Consider the following 23,765-nt stretch of genomic DNA (forward strand, 5'->3'; position numbering starts at 1 on the left):
AGACTAAGCAACACGAACTAATTTGAGCTGATCATTTTAAACGAACATGATTATTGCTGATGATAAATCACTACAACCACCTTGCTACAGGTACCTGACTTTTTATAGACCACACGAAGAAAGTAGTATTTCGACATATTAAATACAGATCATCTCCTTACCCTTCGATAATTGCGTAATATCAAAAGCTTAGTACAAACTTTTTAAAAATAAGTTGAAAAATGTTGTGTTGATCAGATGGGCTATAATCACGAAAACAACATTTCAAGTTAAAAAGACATGAACAGCTAAGATTTTTTCAATTGATTTAGCTTTGTAATATTTGGACCTATACAACAGTCAGTCTAAGGAATCAATGTAGTAACAAATCTTATTATTCCCTAGTTTCTTTATCTTAATTGATAGCTATAGCATTTTTTATGCATCTGTATACTTGTTAAATATCTCCAAGTTGAAACAATATTCTAGGTTTTCCGTTTTCCTACAGAATTTTATTCCTTGTGATTTACCAGTAAGTGATTAAACCAATAGGTCATAATGTTGAATTTCAAACTTATCATAGATACCGGAATTGAAACTTTGTATTTGAATTAAACACACGTTTCGTCTTCAACATACTCATCAGTGAGAAAAAATGTTAAAAAAGCCAAATAAAGTACGAAGTTGAAGAACATTGAGGACCAAAAATTCCTAAAAGTTCTGCAAATAAATGTTGTTCAGGTGATTTCATCATTATATTCTCAGGAATTTCAATTATTTGCATAAGTTTTTACATGACTGAATTACAGTTTTTTAAACCACAAGCGGCGTTTGGCATTTGCGCCGATTTTTTCTTTCATTTTCGCCTATTGTCGAAAGGTCAATTACAGGTGATTTTTTTTTTATTTATCGTTAGAAACCTCTCTCGTTAGCTAGTTGTACATATACCATAAAGTACATATGTTATGAATTTTCAAATATAACATGCATATAAATGTTATCCATTGGTCACCACGGGAATATTAAAGTATGATTTCGAGCAGTATAAGTAAATTTTAAAGATATGAATCTGTTAGTAAAAATCTATTTACAGTATTTAAGCATAACATTAAAATCCGTAAAAACGGAGAACAATATTATCAATCTGTTCTTCCTGAGTATTTATAGGCTACGCATCTGATGTATTCCGTCCTTTCTCGTCTCTTCTATCAATGTTAGGATGATGCGAATTCAAATGCAACGATTCGTGATTCGCTACTTACAATTTTGAAAGGCCAGAGTTACCAAGAACTAGTGTGAATAACGTGAAGCTGGGCTGTTTTCTGCTCTCTTTGACACATTCCACATTTTCGTGCTCCATTTTATGTTATAATTGACAACTCATAACATATGTACAACGGTCTAACGGAATGGTTAGTCTATATTGATTATATAGAGCTCGCCTGAAACATTTTCAAATCGGCGCAAATGTCATACTGGAATCACTATTATTCGTTTTCGTGGGTTTCGTGGGTACAGGTTAACTACGAATTCAAATGTTCAACGAATAAGATAGTTTCAAAAGGCTTTATATGCAGAGATTGGTAAAACCTCAAAATCAAATATCCACGAATATGCAAGTTTTCAGCCATCCATGAAAATTGATACACACCAAAATAGTGAATCCCCAGTACGCCAATTTCAAGCCTGTTATATAATCCAAATATTAACCATTACCGTATTGGAAACATAATGTCGGGAATGTTCATTTGATATTTCCTATTTAATGTCGTAATTTCACATTCCAACTTTTTTTATTTGAGGTTCAACTGTGATTCTTATGAAGTCTGGCTAAACCTGTTTTTTGATATCTTAACCCTCCCCCTGTACCTCTAGCCAATGAAGAAAAAACAAAAGCACAACAATACGCACAGTAAAACTCAGTCCGAGTCCGATGTCAGAAGAGGTAACAAAAGAAAATAAACAAAATTACAATAACACACAAATAACAAAAGACTACTAGCAGTTACTGGCATGCCAGGTCCAGATCTCAATTAAACTGATTGAAAGATTATGTCTTCTTCATATGAATATCAGGCACAATCCCTCCCGTTAGTGGTTTAGTATTATATCATCATAAAATATATGAGAGGAACATAACCATGAAAAGAACATCTATTGAAATTACAGTTTTATTACACCTGTTTTTTATGAGCAGTATAGTGTATGGCACAAGTGGAAAATGAACTGCTTAATTTTATGGCATTTTGGTTTAAAACTTGTTGTGTTTTTTTGTTGCTCAAACTTAAGATTATTGTAAAAATAGAATCTCATTGCCAATATTGTTAACACAAACCAAGGTGGAGATCAATATGATAAATTGATATATGATTGTGTCAAATCATCATTACATTGTACAATGTTACAGTTTCAATGTGGTTTTATTCCAGCAATAAAAAACCAATAATTAATATATCGTCTTGCTACTATCGTATTCATATAATATAATACTACAAAATATTCATATCATTTCTTACTGTTGTGAATGATTGGCATTAGTGTTGTTTTTCATTGATGAAGGCAACGCTGATTAGATTATTTACGAAGTTACTACGTAGAGTTCACTGCCGTATTTTGTCATGGCCAAAGTAAATAAACACTGTAGTAGTATTGTAAATTCGACTACAAAGAAAGATGGGAAAACAGTTATTATTGCTTTTGATGGAAGTGACTATGCAAAGTACGCGATGAAATGTGAGTAATTTATTTGATTATATAACATTTCTTTTATGAAGAATTACATTAGACACCATTTACGCAATACATTTGCAGTAGATTTTCTCATTATCGAGTACCAATTGCCTGTTTTATATTATCGAATTGATATTTTGTAATTTGACTGATTATACCTGGATACAATAGATTTGTATTGTTTAAATAATCTTCATCTTATGTTATATCTACACTGGTACATTTTAAAATCTGTGACCAGTGTTATTCTGCTCATTAAGTAAGTCAGTTGTTTACGTTTTAATAAAAAATAAAAAAAAAATTGATATATTAAGATATTCTTATTCTTTAAAAATTTTAATCTTTTGTTTTACTTGGCCGTAAATGCTTCCTCCACTTTTTACATTGAAAAATAAAAATCTACATATACTAAACAGGACATGTCTTTGAACTGAACAATTGAAATCGATTTCTGTTGTGCTACTGGTGATGATAAATGTCAGTTAATCGTAATTGGTATGCTTTTCCATTGCCTTCTTTACTTGCATGTATTCAACACAAACATCTCAAAGTTTGTAAACACATCTAAATTCTATCATAGGAATCATTTAGAATATTAAGTTACTGAGTTATAAATAAATCGATGTGTTTTCCATCATTTGATATACTTCATCTTCTTTTTTGTTATTCTTAACTACAGAGATGGTTTTATACCTTATTTTGAACTATGATCTTTTGCAAGTTTAGTTTGAACATATTTTTTCACACAACATTGTACAATTTTACTATTTCTGTAATCATGTATACGTAACATACCATTTTTTATTTCGTCTACACAAAATGTCAAGATAAGAACGAAATTAATATATATAGTTTGCTATGAATCACAAAACAAAGTGTGTTTTGGACAATTGAGCTTTAATCAACCAAGTATAGAACATTTGAAGTGACGCTGTTAAATATTTATGTATATACATGTATATCTATAGTACTATGATTGCTATTAATTACTCATAGTGTATCTTTATGTGTTTCCTGTGGTCCCATCTGTATTTTCTACCAACAGTCATCACTCAATTACCAATATTACCATGTAATATTAATACTATAACATTTATTTAATGAACTCAATAGTTTCGCCAGGTATAGTATTCATATGAATGTATCATTCTTGTAATAACAAATGGTACCGGCTTAATAGGTTAAAATCAGCCAGTGGCTTTACAAGTCTTTCTTTGCAACTCTAGCCTCTACCATATTGTATCATTAAAAAACAGGGCATATAATTAGTCATGATCAATAATTTGTTCAGTCTTTCTAGATCGTTCTAATTTTAATTCCAAATTAAAGTTTTGACCCCAATTTCACGGTCCACTGAACATGGAAAATTATAGTGCGAGTGGGGCATCCGTGTACTATGGACACATTCTTGTTTTTTTTTATTATTTTCTCTTGTCGGTTTGTTGTATTTTGGAAACCGGTCTTGACATCTTCATCTTTTGTTTGTCAAAGATTTTTCTGTTGATCCAATCTACTTGATTACTTGTTAAAATCATCCAGTGGCTTTAATATTCATTCATGTAATTACAAATGCTGCCTAAATAGCTTTAAATCATCCAGTGGCTTTCAAATCTTTTTCTTGTAACTTAATATCAACCATATTAGAATGAAATTCAAAACAGTGTGGCTGTGGCCATTGATTGACACATTAAATTCATCCATTGACTGGGACAATTTACGTGAACGTTTGTCTGTAACGACCACTGTTCACGACGTACCTACGATAGACATTTAAACTGTGGGGTCACCAAAGGTTTCTTAACGCCTTTAATTATAAAATAATTCGAAAAATTAATCAGGAATAACCTTTATGTTTTGATTTATATAATTGATATAAATCAAAACATCGTGTTATTTCTGGTTCATTTTTCGAATTACTTTATTAAGGTGTTGAGAACCTTTGGTTACCCCATAGTTTAAGTGTCTTTAAAAAGTACATAGTGAACAGTGGTCGTTACATACAAACGTTCACCTAAATTGTCCCAGTCAATGGATGAATTTAATGTGTCAATCAATGGCCACAGCCACACTGTTTTGAATTTCATTCTATATCATTTTAAAACAAAGGGCATATAAGTCATGATCCATAATTTGTTCAGTATTTGTATTTTTGACGTTTTTCCTTTTTTTCTCTTATCGTTTAGTGGTATGGCGCAAAAAATGTCTTGACATCTTCATATTTTGTTTGTCATATATTTCTTCAGATCCAATATATCGATTACTTATTTAAATCATCCAGTGGCTTTTATATTCATTTTTGCTAATGAAAATGCTGCCTTGATAAATTGAAATCATCTCGTGGCTATTTCTTTTCTTGCAACTTTCTATCGACCATATACTATCTTTGGTTATCCTTGATTTTATGTAGATCCATTTAATTTATAACTCGTAAAAAAAGATCAATGTATTCAATTTAAAATTTTCTATAAGATAAAAATCACTTAAATGCAATTAACGAGACATGTTGCCTTTAAAATGGAACTTGTTCAACAAAATTAACGGTACCAATTTTCTTGCACCAGATTCGCATTTCGACAATACATGTCTCTTCAGTGATGCTCGTGGCCAAAATATTTGAAATCTAAAGCTAACTAATTTGTTCAAACTATGATTGAAATAGGCATGTGCTAGTTTTTGGTTATCAATTACCAAGGCTTTTTAGTTTATCTGCATTAAAACAATGTTTTAGATAGATTTGTACATGCAGTCGTTCTAGTTTCTAACTCACTTAACTACAGCAGCTGTTGATGACATAGACAGTAATATTAATTATTCATGCTTAGTAAGTTCTAAAGTATGGGTGCATATGGATGTCAACAAAAAGATGTTGCAGAAAACGATTTTGTCCTTGATTAGTTAGCATCCCTCCTCTAAAAATGAAAATGATAAGATTATGATAACCTATGTTGGATTTTTTTTTACCGATTTTACAGTTTGTTTTTTATATTTTCTCTTATCATACAATGTGCGCCTTATGATAATATACACTCATCAATCTTATAAAATGAGATAGAATTCAAGGACAAAATTAAAAAATAGAGTCGTCTGTTCAAAAAACATACATCAAAGGAAATGCGAAACAACGACACAAATACTCTTTAGATTACTGATACTCTCTGTTTATTAGAATAGCGGTAAATTACGAAGACAGCATGTTAACTTTTTCCCATAATGAATATTACTATTTCAGTGTTTATAAAGTGTAATAAATACAGCATTGTTCATTATGTTGAATCAAATGACCTTCATCTTCGATCTGTGTTCCTAATTGCAATTCCTTGGTTTTCCATATATCAATCTTCGGTAAATATACCCTGTTCAATAATTGCCTTTCTGATCATGCTGATTTATTCTATATTTTCTTTTCGCTTGATATCTTCAGCTGACTGATGTTTTGTTTGGAATATCATCTGCGATTGTGACTCTGATTAAAATACAGATCATATGTCAAAGCTCCGGGGTTTTTTTTTTCTTTCTGTTGTGATTTTTATTACATCAGCCAATTAAATTCAGCTTTTAGATTGTTGAAGGTGTGAGTTAATCCAAAAAACAAACAGATATTCCGAACGGTATTTTAAACAGAAAGTCGGCAGTAGCGTTTTCATATCTATGTGAGCGGTTTTCCTATTAAATTCAGTCGACAGTAGTTGTTTCGTAATAAATAAGTTATCAAGCGCTTAATTAAATTACATAAAAATAAATCAGCAAAATAAAAGTTTTATAAATTGAAATGATTCAATCGGACTAGGTATATAACTATTTCTTTAGAAAAAAAATCAGTTTATTCGTAACTTAATGTTCACCAAATAAGTTTTGCTTTACGAAAAGCTACAAGCCTAGATACACGTAAATCAATATAGATAAAATGTTGTACCTCTCTTCACCTTGTATGCAATAATCATCTCGTTTCTATACATATTCATGTATTTTTCTTTTCAGTTTATGCTGATTGGTGCTACACGCCAACTGATCAGATAATAGTTGTTTACTGTGTCGAACTGAGTGATATTGTAGCTACAGGTAATACATTAATACTGCATATTATACTTGCAATGTGGTAATAAGCTGACAGTTCTAGCTTCAACCAGATGTTTATTCTATTTTTAATGCTTTTGTAGTTACATATTTAGAAAAAAGCATGTGTTTCTAAAGTATATAATCGTTATCAAAATTAAACGAAATATGATCATTAATAAGGCAGATAACTACACAATACAAATCTATAAGACATCTACTGGTAAATTATAATTCATTTTCTCTCTACTTATAGCACAAAATGATGATGAAAACTCTAATAACGAAAATACGCAAAACTTTTTTTTTATCAAAATACGATTGTAAACTCATAGTGAACAAAGGAATAGACATAAATTTAGTAAGCGATTTTTAGTCATTCCGATCTTTACATCCTCTACAAGACGGAACATAATTTAGTGTTTTCAGATGATGTTAATGTCAAACTGAGCAATGGACTGCAGTTAATTTGTTACTGTTCCGATAATTCGCTTGTAGCCAATTCAGTACTGTTCAGTAGTGATTCAGACACTTCGGTATGATGTTGGTATATACAGGGAAATAACAACTATTGAACAGAAGATTTGCTTAATATTTTATTGTAAAACCTTATAAAAGCTGTTGTCCAATGACAGTTTTGTACTAAAATACATTTACTAGTGGATGTACATATGTAGTGAATATGTGTATCACTATACAAACAAAACAGTTAACTCCTAGTATAAAAATATCAATTTACTTTACCCAGTATTTTTATTTTAGAGAAAACCATAAGTGGTTTAAATGAGGCCAGTGGTAAGAAATTCCAAACAAATAGAAGTTCGATTGTGTTCATTTGTGCATGTAAACTACTAAACCACTCTCTTGCATGCATCTCTTTCGAACTTGTATTCAAACATAGACAAGTTACTTATTTTATTATATCTAGTAGCTGGTATAGTTTTAATCTATTTCATGACAAGACAAAAAAATATCGTTTTATCAATATTAAAGTGTGTTGGTTTCAATACTCTTATTACCACTAGACCATCCGTTCCATGGAATAGTTTTTATACGACAAATGAAGCCAGCTAAATGATTGTTAACCCCAATTTTAATATACTGTAAGATAATTTAATGTTTATTTTTCACTTAAGTACCTATGTACATTTAATAATGTTAATAATCTAAAAGAGAAGCACACCGTTTTTACCTGAAGTGACTTTGAATATAATTGAAATTATGTTGTTTCATTTGTCACTCCATTTATCATTTCCTATACTAAAATATATTTCTTCTTAAAATTATCAGATCAGAAGATGATAGCGGAGGCCAAACGCACGTTTTTAAATGTGTTCACTCGCATCAGTTACGCTCTAATAGTCTACAAGAAATCAGTCGAATCCTAGATTTGGCTGGTATTATATTAGACTTAGATTAATCTATAGAATTATTACTTGATAAAATAATAAGGATATATATGATTATTCATGTAAATCAGAATTATCAACATGTTGTTCTCAAAACGTATAAACGTTTTTTTTATTGAAATTCATAACTACAGTCTTGGCGCTTGGATTCAATGCAAAGAATGTATATTTCAAACCAATAACTTCTCTTCAAGTGCAGTAAATTTTTGAATTTCCACTTTTTCTGGCAAATTATATACAATTTTCTATAGAATGGAAAAGGTATGCAAATTTGATGAACAATTTAATGCAATAACTTTAGTGAAATGTGTATCCTTGGCATGTCAGTATGCAAACAATTTGTTAATTTCAATGAAAACATACTTGAGCGATTGAGCAAACGATATCTTAACTCTGCTACTTGCTTTCTTCACAACATTTATTGTGTTGGATTTGTATAAATAGGCTTCTTGTAGTTTAGTAGACAAAACACAAACAATACAACAATGATTGTACATATTTACTTTTAAATAATTTTCAATTTCTTTTTTAACAGCAAATTTTTCAATTGATCGTGAGGTTTTGAAGCAACTAATTGACCAGGAAATTGAAAGAATAAAAACCAGATTAATAGAATTTGCTGGATACATGAGGGAAATAAAGGTGAAGATAGCAGCAAATTATATTTGTCAAGTCGATATACAGAGTATTTGTATATCAATATCAGTTGCCTTGAGATAAATAAAAAACAAGCGTTGCAAATGAGAAAGCTTCAGAATGTTTAACTTGTATATAAATAAGTTCAGACAATCAAAATAACCCCATATAAATCATATGGATCTGCAGGGATTTCCCGGGTATACTTTCATCAATAACCATTTAAATTAAGTATTTATAACTACCAAACACATGCGACGTGCTACATGACACATATTGCACCTGTCGTGCTGCTAATTTCTATTGGGTAAGAACCTTAGCTACTACGAACACTGATTATTTAATAATATATTTCGACCCAAATGCTTCAATAAAACTTTTTAAAATAGTTATCACTCTCAACCTTTTTAATTTATGATACATTTTACAAAAACGGTCATAAGAAATGCATTATATAGATAGACTGTCAGTGGCATGGGGATTTTATTCCCAGTTCCCAAAAACACATGATCACACGTTGACTGTAAACGTATTGGTATTCCTTTTGGTACAAACTACCATACATACTAGGTGTACCAACTTGTATGTCAGACTCACGTTAATAGAAATAGGAAGATGTGGTATTAGTGCCAATGACACAACACTCTACGTAAAGCGCAAGAGTAAAAAGGACTAGTATATATTTGTTTACGGGCCAGCTGAAGGACACCTCCGGGTGCGGGAATTTCTCGCTACATTGAAGACCTGTTGGTGACCCTCTGCTGTTGTTTTTTATTTGGTCGGGTTGTTGTCTCTTTGACACATTCCCCATTTCCATTCTCAATTTTAATCATACGTCAAAGTATGGATTTCAACACGGAGCCTGGGCTTACACCGAATAGCAAGCTATGAAGGGTCCCAAAATGACTACTATAAAAAAAATTCAAACAGGAAAATCAACGGCCTATGTAAAGGTAGCGAAAAACATAATGTTGCTAGATCGTTATACTCTTTTGTATATTTTGATATTATGTTATCATGTTATCATTATATATAAATAAGACGAAAGGATCAATGCTCTTTGAAATGGATAATATTTAAATTGATGTATCTTTCAGTTAAATGGTGTAGTAAAAAGCACGCAGGCAAGTTCCCCTGGCGAAGGAATATTAAATATAGCCAAGGAATTAAAAGCAGACATGATTGTAACTGGATGTAGAGGACATGGTACATTTCGGAGAACATTTCTAGGGAGTGTTAGTGGTTTCATACTACACCACGCACACATACCAGTCATGACCATTCCACATCCACATCACAAAGAAGGCAATCATCATAAACATTAGTATTTAACAAAACTTGTTTGTGAACATTGTACCGTAAACGACCGATATGCAGCTAGAAACAAGAATTTTAGAGTTTATTTAATCCATTTATCAAAACTGAGGTGGATAGTACTATCATTGGCAACCATACCACATATAATTTTACTTTTATTTTTGCAATACATTGAAAGGCACAAGCTATGATATAAATACAAAAACCAGAGATACAGATGAGTGGGTTTGTTTGTTTACGTGCGTGTAAGTGAGTGTTTGATTGGTTTGATTAATAGTCAATTTCATGCATCTTCTTTATATATATCAGTTGCTTATTTGTAATGAATGTGACTGTTTTGGTTTAATGTATGCAGCTAACAGTAATTATCGTGATATGATATGTATTCTACCTCTAAAATCAATACCTCTTTACCGACGTATATCATACTGAAGTGAAAAATACTTTCGTGCAATTTGAGGGTTATCTTAACAGGGAGTATTAGTTCAAATCATTTAAAAAAAAATTAAAAAACGAAGAGCAGACTGGTGAAAAATGTTGACATCATAACACTGCAATGGAATACAATTTTTATTTAGGCTTCACAAGGAATATGGACTCATATTCACTGTTAATGATGTGTACCCCAGTGAAGATCTCAAAAATCATGTAATATTTGTAAATATATATGTATATATGTATCTTAATAAATGTTGATAATTTATAATTACTTACTTGAAAAAAGTAAAAACATATTTTTTGTGTCGATTTTTATCACCACTATTGAAACAGGTGAAACGTAAGTATCATTTACTTAATAACTACTAACTCAATTATGACTGGGTCGGTTCACAATTTCAACATGTACTATCACTGAAACATTTATTTTCTGTACATCTGCTTTTCGTTCGTTAAATGCAGAGGCTTATATATTTAGATGGCTTTACCCAGATTTGCACAACTTTTTAGACATTTTTTTTTGTTTTTTCATGTTGCAAACAATTTGATATTTTTTTTTTTATTTGAGCGCCACTGTTGAATTTTATATGAAGAGACTTGCGTTCGACGTACATGTACTAAATACAACTGCTGCTCGTTTTATTCATGAGTGCATAACAGCCGTGAAATCCTAACAAATATGTTCTACTCCTCGGCATAGATTACACATTTTGCATATCTTTGTTGAACTTTGATATTCAAGGTTTTCAACTAAGTATTAAAGTTCGGCTTCCAACTGTTTTTCATTCGATGACCCTCTCACGAAAAGTGCATGGGAGAGACATACACGGGTAATAATTCAATATTGTATGAACTGTGCGCCTGCATACAGAGGATATATCTCCCAATTGATACGATATTCCTGGGCTTGTATTTCCTATCATGATTTCCTGGATAGAGGATTGATGGTCACAAGGAAGCTATTAAACCAAGAGTTCCAAATGGTGAAGTTGAAATCAACCCTTCGTAAATTTTACGGACGCCATCACGAGTTGGTTGACCGTTATGGAATAACCGTTTCACAAATGATATCGGATATGTTCCTTATTATATATGTTGTAACTACAATACCCTTCCCTTATCACGAATGTGACCTACCGATTGTGACTATTTACCGGATTTGTAATAGCATAAGCAACACGACGGATACTATATGTGGAGCAGGATCTACTTACCCTTCCGGAGCACCTGCGATATCCCCCAGTTTTGGTTGGATTCGTGTTGCTTTGTATTTAGTTTTCTATGTTGTGTCTTCTGTAGTTTATTTGTCTGTTTGTCTTTTTATTTTTAGCCATGGCGTTGTCAGTTTATTTTCAATCTATGACTGTTCCTCTGGTATCTTTCGTCCCTCTTTTACTGAAAATGAAAATATCTGATTTAATGAATTTCTTGTGAACACAACGTTTCTTACTTCTAACAAGACTTTCATTTCAACTGGTATTATTCGGATGATCTGGCTTAGACGTGACTCAAAGCTGTAAAAGATGAAACAAGATAAAATTGTTCTAACACGTCATATTGATAAAAATTATAAAGGTGCAACTACTGTGTTACTAGTTTCATTTTATGTTTATTACAAATACTGTATTACGATTATGTGTATATAGAAACATATGTATATCGTGTTGAAGACACGTACTTTGAACTATAACGGTTTTCTTTTATAAATTGTGACTAGTATGAAGAGTTGTCTCATTTGCACTCATACCACATCATCTTATATCTGTTTAACAAAAGTATGCTGCTTCTAATAACAAGACAAATATAAGTATAACTTTAAGACTCTCCTGGATATCATGTTTGAATTTTGTCAACTTCCTTTTCCTCGTTTATTATTTGTCTTTGCCATGACATTGTTTTCCTAACTTTTGGGTTTTAAATATTCCTTAGTTTCTTACATTTTAGCTTTTTTGTCCTTCACTTTCAATGACGCTCACATCCCTGTAAACTGTATCTAATGTGATGTAATTTGCTAGGCAATGGTCTGATACGTACTAGATCACTATAATAGCGGAGTGAGTTCTTGTACTCCGAATCAAATAACACATTATCATTAGGAAGTACGACCAAATTACAACATCACAATTTCTCTAGATAACTAGATAAGGCCGTACTTTAACCTATAATGGTTTACTTTTTTAAATTGTTATTTGGATGGAGAGTTGTCTCATTGGCACTCACACCACATCTGCCTTTATCTATATGTTTATCGATACTGCTTTTCCTCACATTTTTAAATCTGACATTCATATAGGCATTGCCATATTCCGGATTTTTAAAATTAGAAATTGAAATGGTTTTGGTGTCGTTTGACTCGTACCATATAGTATTGTACAGGAGGAGCTGAATAGCCTACTGTAGATTAAACACCATTCTCCAGCTGTGTGGTGATCAAATTTGTTTACACTTTTCTGTTCACCTGCTGAAACCGTCCGCCTAGTTTTGTGAAATGTATCCAAACGCAGCAACTCCCGATGAGAATGGGAACGATTGGGTTCCACGTATATGAGTATACCATGTAATATACCGGTTTAATAGCATTTGAAAATTTCTTCGATATGTTGAAATGTGCTAGCTTGCATAGCAAAAATTTATCCTAATCTAATTAGACGTAACAGTGGTGTTCAAATCTCATATATCCATACTGAAGATACAAACTATAGTAAAACAACTTGGATAATTGCAAAAATAAGACAATACGGGGTGCCTCGACAGGCTAAATTACAGTCGATTGTATTCAGTAGAAGATTATATTTCCCAACCCGGTATCACAGTCGATCCATTGAACAGAACCTTTTTCTTGATACTTGTTTCCACCCTGAAGTAACGCTTTTGTAATTTTCTATATTATGTTTTTTATAATTTCTATGTTTTTTTTGTCTTTGTAAACATAAGCTTGAACTAAGAAAATATAATTTGAAATTAAAACCAAAACCTTTAGATTCCATTCTGTTTTATTCGTGTAAAGCATTTAAGTGCCATTACTACTGTGAAATGCCTCTTCTTCATTGGCCGTCTGCTTGATGGACAACATGAAGGTTGCATTCAAATTAAATTTGTGTGTGTAACTTGAGTTTAATATACCAATTTGTTGCTGTAAAAAGGACTTGGAGTAAAAAGATTATACATTTTGAAAACGCTTATTTATATAAGTATATACTAGTATCACGAATTCTTGTTAGTGTATTTTACAACTCTCATACGACGCTTACCTAATCAGAAACGACTTTGTTGCATCTGAGATTCCTCAGTTTAACCTTGTGGAAGGTGCAGGTTTGTTTTCCCCGTCAGTTCAAGGTTTCGTTTCCAACTCGAAGAAAATCTATTGGACGTTATAGTGTTAATAAATTTAAAAAAAAACGAATATATCAGTCAAAGTGCAAAACTGTGTTTACTTGGAACTGCCGAGAGGATGGAGTTCTTAATCATCGACCATTAATTTTAAGTAATTTTCTAAAACATTATAGAATCTACGCACCAACGGAAATAATACAGAAGAATCTCCGTAAAGCGTAACTCATTAAGCAACAAAAGCTTCTAAAATTACATTTATACTAAGTCTTATGAAACGTTTCCAGAACAGGGTAACATGTATCCAGGACCGGACGTAATATTTTTACTCTCATCATTTTTATTTTTCAAATATTTATGAAGGAAACATATGAAGTTCAGTAATTGCATTATACATATTAAACGTTTCAATCGCATACTCTATGGTAACCTTGTTTACTTTAGATATCGAAATGATGACAGCCATCGATCATTTTTTCACGACAAAATGTAATTATAATCTGTGAAAAACAAGGTTTGTCTTGCGAGAGATTCAATATTAGCGATATAAATTAGTATCGATCAATTGGTCCCGTGACAGAAGACACAGAGCGGATACATATATCATGTTTCGTATCATCAACAACACTTTACCGTTAGTAATAAATGATTTGGTTTTATTGCTTACGGACATTTTATATAATTCGTTTGATTATAGTTACCAATTACAATTTTGAATCGACTTTTTGTGTTCCATTCGTTGAGCTGATTAGTCGTACAGTTTGACTGGTCTTATTAACTCGGTATCTGATATTTGATTTAATTATGGCAGATGGAAATGCCGCATCAGCTTCAGAAGCAGGTTGTCGTAAGGATGGGGGTAAAACTGTAGTAATTGCATTTGATGGGAGTGATTACGCCAAGCATGCAATGAAATGTAAGTACCGAATACTATGTTATTTTCACTTTCTACAAATATAATGCACTCAAGTAGTCTTTGATTGCATAAATATGTTCACATTTCTGCAGATACATATGCCAATTACTATCAATAAAATAATAACAGCCAATCTGCAAGCGTTTACAGACAATCAATGTAAACGCGACCTTTGATCACATGTATAATATCGATTAGTAGTATTTTGCGCCGTAGCTGATGATTGACAACTCGTCCAAAATGTAGGTATGATAATTATCTATATCGTGCTTTGTTTTTATCAGTGTGCGTAACGGTTTGTTTATTCATATGTTGTTAACCAGATGTTTTATTGACAAAATGATGCATCAATGTTTTTCTTTTTTTCAAAGAGTTTGTAAACATATGCCTTCATCATCACTCGCATCATCAACGAAATAATGTCAAGGTTAACATGGTTAATTTCCCTACTACAATACGTACTTTGACAATGAACTGTTCTAACAATAACTATATTAGTATGGCGTAAGGTAACAAAGTGGGAACTCCAAGTAAGAATGCAAATGTCAAATAAAACAAATGAGTAAATGAAAAGTGCATACATGACGAGAAATGCACAAAAAAACAAAGTTATATTAATGTTCAATGTAAAGTTGACGACATGACAGCCCTGTTTTTTATGTGAAAAACAGCAGTAAAAGCATTGTTCCGTTGCTTTTGGTTTTTTCAACTATTTCTAAAAGTTAAAATAATTATTCTCCGTTGATTATTTATACTGTTAATTTGTAATTACCTATGGTCTTTCGATGACCTTGTCACCGAATTTTAAGAACTTAAGAATGAAATAATCGCAGTATGAGTTAAATACATACAATTTTTAAAGTATTTATTTGAAGCGTTCTTTTACAACAAACACAAAAGCCTATAACTGCTCAGCTTTATGCTAGTATTAAAATGTATCAACACAATGTCAGAAGAAAGTCAATGGGACAATATTTCAACAATACAATTATTAATAGTGATTTGTGACCTGAATTGATAAACCATTCGTATAATATTTCTTTCTGTTTGGTAAATTGTGACACAAAATGTGCAAACTTATAATTTTTTTTATGAATTGATACATGGTTAATTTCGTCTATCTTTTGTCACTAATGTTTGCAGTTCTGTCCTATGAAAGACGTATATTAATTTGTGACAACAAGCAACAATTGTGGATTCTATCATCACTATAAATGTTGAACGTAATCAATGTTAAAAGGCAAGAAAAATGTTTTCTTTCGCTTGCAAACAATCCTATATCGAAGCTTCCATGTCTGATAAAAATATACGGTCGTAGATTTACGGAATCTGAAAGCTGTAAAGATTTAACTTTTTTAAATTGTTGAGTTTGCTAAGGTCAATCAAAACATGTAATATTAAAAAGTATATTTTGGGGACAATGCATTGCACAGCTTAAGTATACATTACGTGTGTAATGAACATTGTTAAATGAACTCATCATAGATACCAGGACTAAATCTTATATATACGCCAGACTCGCGTTTCGTCTACAAAAGACTCATCACTGACGCTCGAATCCAAAAAAGTTTAAAAAAAAAGCCAAATAAAGTACGAAGTTGAGGAGCATTGAGGCCCAAAATTCCTAAAGTATTTGCCAAATACAGCTCAGGTAATCTATGCCTGAGGTAGAAAAGCCTGAACAGATTACAAACTATCACAAATGAATGTTTAACAACTACATTGAAAGTATAACAAAATCAATTGAGAAACGAGGCATCACTTAAATCACATAAGAAACATACGAAAAGGCAAAAACGGGGTATAAAACACTTTATAGTACATATACTAAACCCTACCAAAGACACGGGTATTGTCTTAGGTGCTCTAAAAGGGAAAAAAATGATTGAAAGATAAACATTATATGTAACAAGTTATTAATTAAAAATAAAACATCTATATAGATATGGCGGTAATGTATTTACTTTTATGTACTAGTATTCAGGTGTCAATTGGTGCCATTGCATTTTTCCAATAGCAGTGTTGTCTTTGTGTCATTCTGACGGGTTAAGACTTTTCCAGTTGATTTTCAAAGTTTGTTCTAACAATGTATGTGTACACTACTGTCAATGTCATGGTTTAGGGAAGCGAAATGGAAGTCCGCAAACAGAGTTACCTCTGCAAAATTCTATTTTTGTCTTTCCAAAGTCAGAAGCCTGTAATTCAGTGGATGTCTTTTGTTGCAGTATGCATGAATCGTATTTGTTACATTCTTTTTACAAGAACATAAATTAATCCGCAAGTTTTCTCGTGTCCATTATTTACCAACACCTGAGATCACCCCCTGTTTCTGTTGGGTTCGTGTTACTTAGTCTTTAATTTTCTATGTTTTGTCTTGTTTACTATGACTTGTCAGTTAATCTATAATTATTGAAGGTGATGATTAATTTATAAATGCTAATGTCTTCATCATTTTGTTTCTGGTTCAAAGATTTCTCATTCGCAATTATCGCACATCTTCTTAATTATATATTGGATTTAGATTCGCGTTTATGAGACACATTAGCCTGTCTTTACTCCAAATAAATGCAATCGTCGAATAATTGAAATAACACCAAATTGTATAAGAAGCTTGACACCTTACAAAAATAATACAATCGTGTACCACTAGTTTAAGTAATTAAACTTTGCAAGCGAAATACAGTAACTGGTAATGGCGTCAGGTATTCATTCAGTAAAACAGATAAAGGTTACTGAATGTGAAAGTCTATGTTGGATACAGTGAGAAGGAAAAGAGGAAAGATGCAGGTGCCCATTTTTATATAAAAAAACATTACGAGTTCTTGGTTTTTATTCAAAATAAATCATTAAACGATCACCTTAGAGTAACTACAACTTGCTGAGTGTCTTCTTGTTTATTTTAGAACACTATGGTGACATCAGTAAAATATATAACTGCAAACATTTGAATCAACATTTATTCAAACGCTGATAAATGTTTCTATATTTCGTCTTTACATTTATTGGTTGATTTTTATTTTAGACATGTACATCATTACAATTATTTCCTGTTTCCTTTCCTTTCTCGTAGTTTGTCACGATTCCGATTATCATTATGGCGATATCGTGTGAAAATCAGGAAATCACTATCATAGCAAGACTGCAAATATCTGTAGCGAGCCTGAAACCCATTAGAAGTAATCACAGCAAGTAATTTATCATTTCTTCTCTTGTAGTTTATGCAGATACAGTGTACACACCAACAGATAATGTAATAGTTGTATATTGCGTTGAACTGGGCGAAGTCATTACGACAGGTACTGTATAATATATATTGTAAGTCGTTCATTTGAACAGGTTACAATTTGAATGAAAAACAGAGAGAATCACTACGGTCTTTATTCTGTTAAAAGACGAATTAACAGTGTTGTCCTGAAAGCAATTAGTTGCACCATATGTAAATATGTACACTGCTGTTAATTTTAATTTTCTTCTTTATATTGCTTCTTGCATGTCCTGCTTTTATACTGATGTATATTTTCGAGATTTGAAGGACAGTAATTTTTCCATTGAAATCGTGATGTGGTTCCCATCTCTCTTTTATTAGCGTTTAAACGGTAGCCTCAATGATTTGACTTAGCGTATCAAGCATTTGTGTACTTCTTTGAATGAACAATCAATGACAAAAATAATATGTATACGCATGTATACATTGTATGCTATAAAAATGAGAATAGAAATGGGGAATGTGTCAAAGAGACAACAACCCGACCAGACAACAGCAGAAGGTCACCAATAGGTCTTCAATAGCATTTCTTTGGAGTGTTGCCTGTCATTTAGCCTTTAATTTTCTTCAATGGTATTGCCTTTTTTATATTTTATCATACGTATGATTTTTGTGTTTTGTAATGGACTGTTCGTTTTGGTGTGAGGGTTGTATAAATTCACAGCCATGACATTAAATCCGGTGTTTCATGTTATGAGTGTCTTGTGCAGTTGCACGTTAAAGAATGAATCAACAATTCCTTTTATCTTACACAATTATATTCTTTATTTAACAGCCCATTTTTCTGTGGACCAGGAAGCATTTAAAGAGTTGATTCAGCATGAATCAGACAAAATAAAAAATAGATTAGTAGAATTTGCAGTGTATATGCGGAATATCAAGGTAAACTTTAACAATACATGATTGACTTATGAATTAATCTTTGTCCGAGCAAACCGTAGACAATTTCCAGACATACTTTATATTCTCAATTATGACTAGTTTTTATTGTCTTTTTACGTAGTTCTATACTATTTACTTTATCAATAATTCAACTCATCAATCAAGAACGGCTAATGCAAAATATGATAGATTTATATGTCAAATGATTTGACATATACTTCTTTTCAATATATTGATAAACTATTCCGCAATTTTATCACTGTCATCGCCTCCATTGTATTTGTGGGGACCATTTGAACAAATGCATATCTGGTTTCATCAGAAAAACCTCTTTTCCTGATTTCGTATATTTAAAATATGTACCTTGTTTGGTGAAAGAAGCCACAACACTGCCATGTAAAAGGTCATTAACTGGAGAGTTGAACTATGTTGCAACCGTTGCATTCAACATGTAGTAACATTGGCTATGAGATTGAGTTGCCAATCGGATCTATAACGAACTCACTTAACAGGTTTGATTCATAAAAGTAGCGGTATCCGTATTTGATGAACATTCCGCTTTTACTGTGTTGGTTTTATAAAGATAACGGTATTTTCTTCTGTTTTATTCTCGAAATATATTTTAATATCACTCACTGTAGAAGATCAAATAATTACGGTTATATAATGTATACATGTATAACAATGTATTCGAGTTAAGGTTTATGATATTAAAAGCCTAAAAAGGGCAAAACATGCATTTTCAAGTATCTCCCTCAAAGTTATTGACATTCCTTGAAAGCATTTTGTATTCCAGAGAGCACTCTCTCTACTTCTTTGATCTTGAATTAGTCAAGAAAATCGAACCATATTAATCGACTTGTACATAATATGCCTTCATTGAATCTTAGATCTATCAAAATTTTTCTGACGTCATGGAAGATGTGTTTTTTTGCATTTTTATAGATCTTTATATTCAACATCGGATGAAACATCAGTCAGTGCGGTGAAATCAATGGCATGTTTAACATCTTGCTTTATCACGTTCTTATATAAAATCAAAAAAATTTGACATGATAAATATTTATGCTTACAGGAACTATTCTGGAAAACTATGAATGTACAAATCATCGTATTTTTTGTTTGAACTTTATTTTAAACGGTGTAATTACAACAATGAAATATAACACTCACAAACATTTAAACCAATTTTCTATAATTTAGGTATTATAACACTGTATATCGTAAACAATACCTGCGGCAGACCATTCATTCTATAAACATTTTTCTTTATGATTTTTCAGCTTAACGGAATAGTTAAAAGTACCCATGCAAGTACACCCGGTTTGGGTGTTGTTAACTTAGCGAACGAGTTTAATGCTGATTTAATTGTGACCGGAAGCAGAGGACATGGTACTTTACGGAGAACATTTCTCGGTAGCGTTAGTGACTACATTCTGCATCATTCAAAGGTTCCTGTTTTGGTCGTAACACTACAAAAGGAAGTCGAGGACAAACATAGAACCTAACTTTCTAATTGTTTTCCATTAGAATTGGTAACAAAGATGAATATTCAAATGTGAAAAGGGCTCTTAACATGAATCCTTGCCATGACGTATATTAAAGCCTTATCTTTCAAATCATAATAGACCTTCGCATCATTCACAACATAATTGACTACTATACTTAATGTTCCAATGGAAAACAAAAACATTATCGACAATTAATAAAATAAATAAATACGCACTTTAATTGACATTTATAATCAGTTGCTTGATTATCCCGTATCATCAACTGTTACAATTGAATTTGTTTTGTTTTGAAAATAATACGTTTTAGTTTGCTAACCTAGAATTGACAAAGTGATACTATTATTTTTTTTCCTCAGAATTGTCAACAACATATCATTGTATCTAAACATTTTTTATTTTATTTAACAACAAGTATAATGAACTTTGAGATATAAAAACCTGTGGTATGATTTCCTTTTTAGAAAACTACTACTCAAGGGACGTTGTTTTTCACGTTTTAATTATTTCATATTTTGGAGTGTCAGTGTCATTGGTAATTGTTGAAGGTCGCACACCTCAATAGGTTGTCGTACACCTCAATAGGTTTTAGTTGTTCAACAATTTCAGACTCGAGCATCACTGAGGAGACATTTATTGTCGAAATGCGCGTCTGGTACAATACTATAATTGATATCGTTTATGTTCATATTTGGAATTTGGAAACTTATATATAAGTTATATCGTAAAATAGGTTTTTTGAGCAGTTTTTTTTTTTAAGAAGTATTTTTTAAAGATAAACCAATAACATAAAAGACAGAATTTGACTATTCTCAAAAAGCTACTCGCCTACTATTTACATTGACTCCGATACTGACTCCATGAACGCAGAATACTGATGCAAGTACCGGGGAAAGTGTTCCATCACAGTTAGTTAATAAATCATAATTATATATGTGATGACTTATGGAACAGTAGCTATACTTAATGGATGAAACAATAATTTAAAAAAGAAATTTCAACGCAATCGACGCCTACAATAATTGAAAGGGAAGTTGGCTGACTGAGACGACTAAATATTTAAAGCCAAAACAGCACAATAAAAACAGAATTATAGACAAGTGTAATTACAAATTTACCATATAAAGTGGTATAAGCTTTTAAAATAAGATTTCAAGATGACATGCAACAGTAAGTAAAAACTGTGAGCATATTTAAACATCAGTGGGAACAAACTTTTAAAAGTAGTCATCTGTTAAAAATCAAGCAGTGTCTAAAACATGTTTACTCGAAAATAAGCCCCTGCGGAAATAATCAGATTTTACAACCATTGATTTCATTTGATGCGACATAGGAAGAAGTGATAAAAAGCTGTCTTTAAAATCTTCCGCGTAAAAACATCAAAAGTCAAAGTCAGTTTCAAACGGGAATATGTAAGACCCCACACAAGCAACGTACGAGAATAGGGTGATGGACGACATTGCACAATTAGAGAAGAAACGATCAATTAATAATAATACTCTTGAAGCTTTATTAACTGCCTAGTTTACACACGTGTGCAACACATGTGACACTAAACGTTTAAAGTTATGTAAATACTGAAAAGTCATAATCCTGGCTTGATTCACGGCTTTGGAGTGATGCATACATACAAATATCACTGTTAATATCCTCAATATCAGAAAGGAGTTTTATATAAGGTCTACGTATAGACTACTAGTACATTGTATGAAATAAAGAATAGAAACGGGAATACGTCAAACAGACAATACCTGACCAAAGAGAAAAATAAGAGTAAAAAGCCATGAATGGACCTTCATCACAGCAAGAATATACGGTACTCAGAAGCGAGCTTTAGTTTGCCTCTAAACAATAATGTATACTGGACGCCAAGTTTTATTTATTGGAAGAGCGGTTGTAGCATATACAATCCTCTTACTAACGACAAGGTAAACATATGATTAGAGACAGTAATTATTTGCTTTAACTACGCCTAATTTGTATTGCAAATTTTTTTTTTAAGATGAATTCTTTGATTTGCAAATTTCATAAAAAAGATATCAGAAGTTTATAAGACTACAATACATGAGACGAACCACCATCACTCGAATCCCAAAATTCATATTTTATTTTTACAATGAAATCTTTATTAAAAAAAGAAGATGAAAAAATAACATTCCAAGCCGAATAATTCAAAACTAAAGAACCGAAGCAGAGGAAGAGCTATGTGACTAAAATTACATCAAAATAAAAGCCAAATTTATCAAGGTCAATATTCCCTAGGGGATTAGAAACCGAAGGTTTTTTTTAATTTAATAAGTACATATAAATTTATAAACGGATAATTGCATAAAACATGAACAACTGAACATTAAACGATACATCACTAAAGCATGACAACTAACCCTCATAGAGGTTTTTGAACAGATTTCAATGCATGCCTTTTATGAATAGATTCTAATTCATGCTTTACGTCAATAGAGTCTAATGCAAGCTTTCAAATTTCTGAAATGTGCTGTAGTCGATCCAATAATTGTAGAATAAAGTATTGTTTAATGTTTCAAGACATTTATTGAATGTAATTGAAAAGATTTTATCATGTCCATTAATGATTATATACGGGGTAAACAAATAATAAACTGGCGTTCTGCATTATGAAACATTTTGAGAAAAACAAACTTATTGTTGCAATTATACACATTATTCATAATTGTTTGTGATGTTACCTAAAACATCACGCAATTAAAAAAAGGCTTCCACAATGTCCTGCTTATGTGTTTTAAAAAGAAACATTAACTTCATGAAATCACAGCTGTATCATGTGGGTCAATGGATAAGGGTGAACAAAGTTGATGAGAAGGCAACTAGACGTTAACGAAATGCTATGCGATTTGGTCGGGTTGTTGTCTCTTTGACACATTCCCCATTTCCATTTTCATTTTTACATAATTATAAAAGCATGCAGGTTAAACTTTATATACAAACAATAAAAACAATACCATGTCTTAAGTTTGAGCACTAACTGACAGAAAGCTCATCAAATACTGTACCTGCAAATATGAAATGAATTGAAAGACTTTCCAGATTTTTATGAGGACCGTTGGCTGTTTTTTCAAATAGGAATCTTTCAAATGTAGTTTTATTTTCCAGGCCCTTGGCTTTGTCAGTTGGGGTAGATTTTGTTTATCTTTCATGCATTATTATCAAGGTTTTTATGGTACGATTGCAGTTAAGACACATAAGCAATTGAATATTTACAAAGATGCACAAATTTCCCTTATAATTGTTGTCTTGCCCGGAGTATTTTGGATAACAGGTATCAT

The 23,765-nt window shown here is 31.7% G+C and overlaps 2 protein-coding genes and 1 long non-coding RNA gene across 4 annotated transcripts in view; all 3 read left to right on the forward strand.

Moving 5' to 3' along the window:
* LOC139485827 (uncharacterized) overlaps positions 1-23,765 on the forward strand; it is a 971,519-nt gene that overhangs the window by 900,192 nt on the left and 47,562 nt on the right. The window lies entirely within an intron of this gene.
* On the forward strand, positions 2,492-10,830 carry LOC139519727 (universal stress protein in QAH/OAS sulfhydrylase 3'region-like). Of its 2 annotated transcripts, XM_071311973.1 has the most exons (5): positions 2,492-2,712; positions 6,688-6,768; positions 7,525-7,557; positions 8,707-8,813; positions 9,905-10,830. In XM_071311973.1, exons 1-5 carry the CDS (start codon positions 2,598-2,600, stop codon positions 10,130-10,132), a joined length of 564 nt encoding a protein of 187 aa, XP_071168074.1. In that variant the 5' UTR covers positions 2,492-2,597; the 3' UTR covers positions 10,133-10,830. The 2 variants fall into 2 exon arrangements, with proteins under 2 accessions (XP_071168074.1, XP_071168081.1); XM_071311980.1 differs by lacking the exon at positions 7,525-7,557.
* On the forward strand, positions 13,862-20,849 carry LOC139485696 (universal stress protein Sll1388-like). Its single transcript, XM_071270342.1, has 4 exons — positions 13,862-14,808; positions 18,024-18,104; positions 18,849-18,955; positions 20,239-20,849. The coding sequence occupies exons 1-4, from the start codon at positions 14,697-14,699 to the stop codon at positions 20,461-20,463; spliced, it is 525 nt and encodes a 174-aa protein (XP_071126443.1). The 5' UTR covers positions 13,862-14,696; the 3' UTR covers positions 20,464-20,849.

Source organism: Mytilus edulis, chromosome 1 (genome assembly GCF_963676685.1).
Source record: "Mytilus edulis chromosome 1, xbMytEdul2.2, whole genome shotgun sequence".
Taxonomy (NCBI): Eukaryota; Metazoa; Mollusca; class Bivalvia; order Mytilida; family Mytilidae; genus Mytilus; species Mytilus edulis.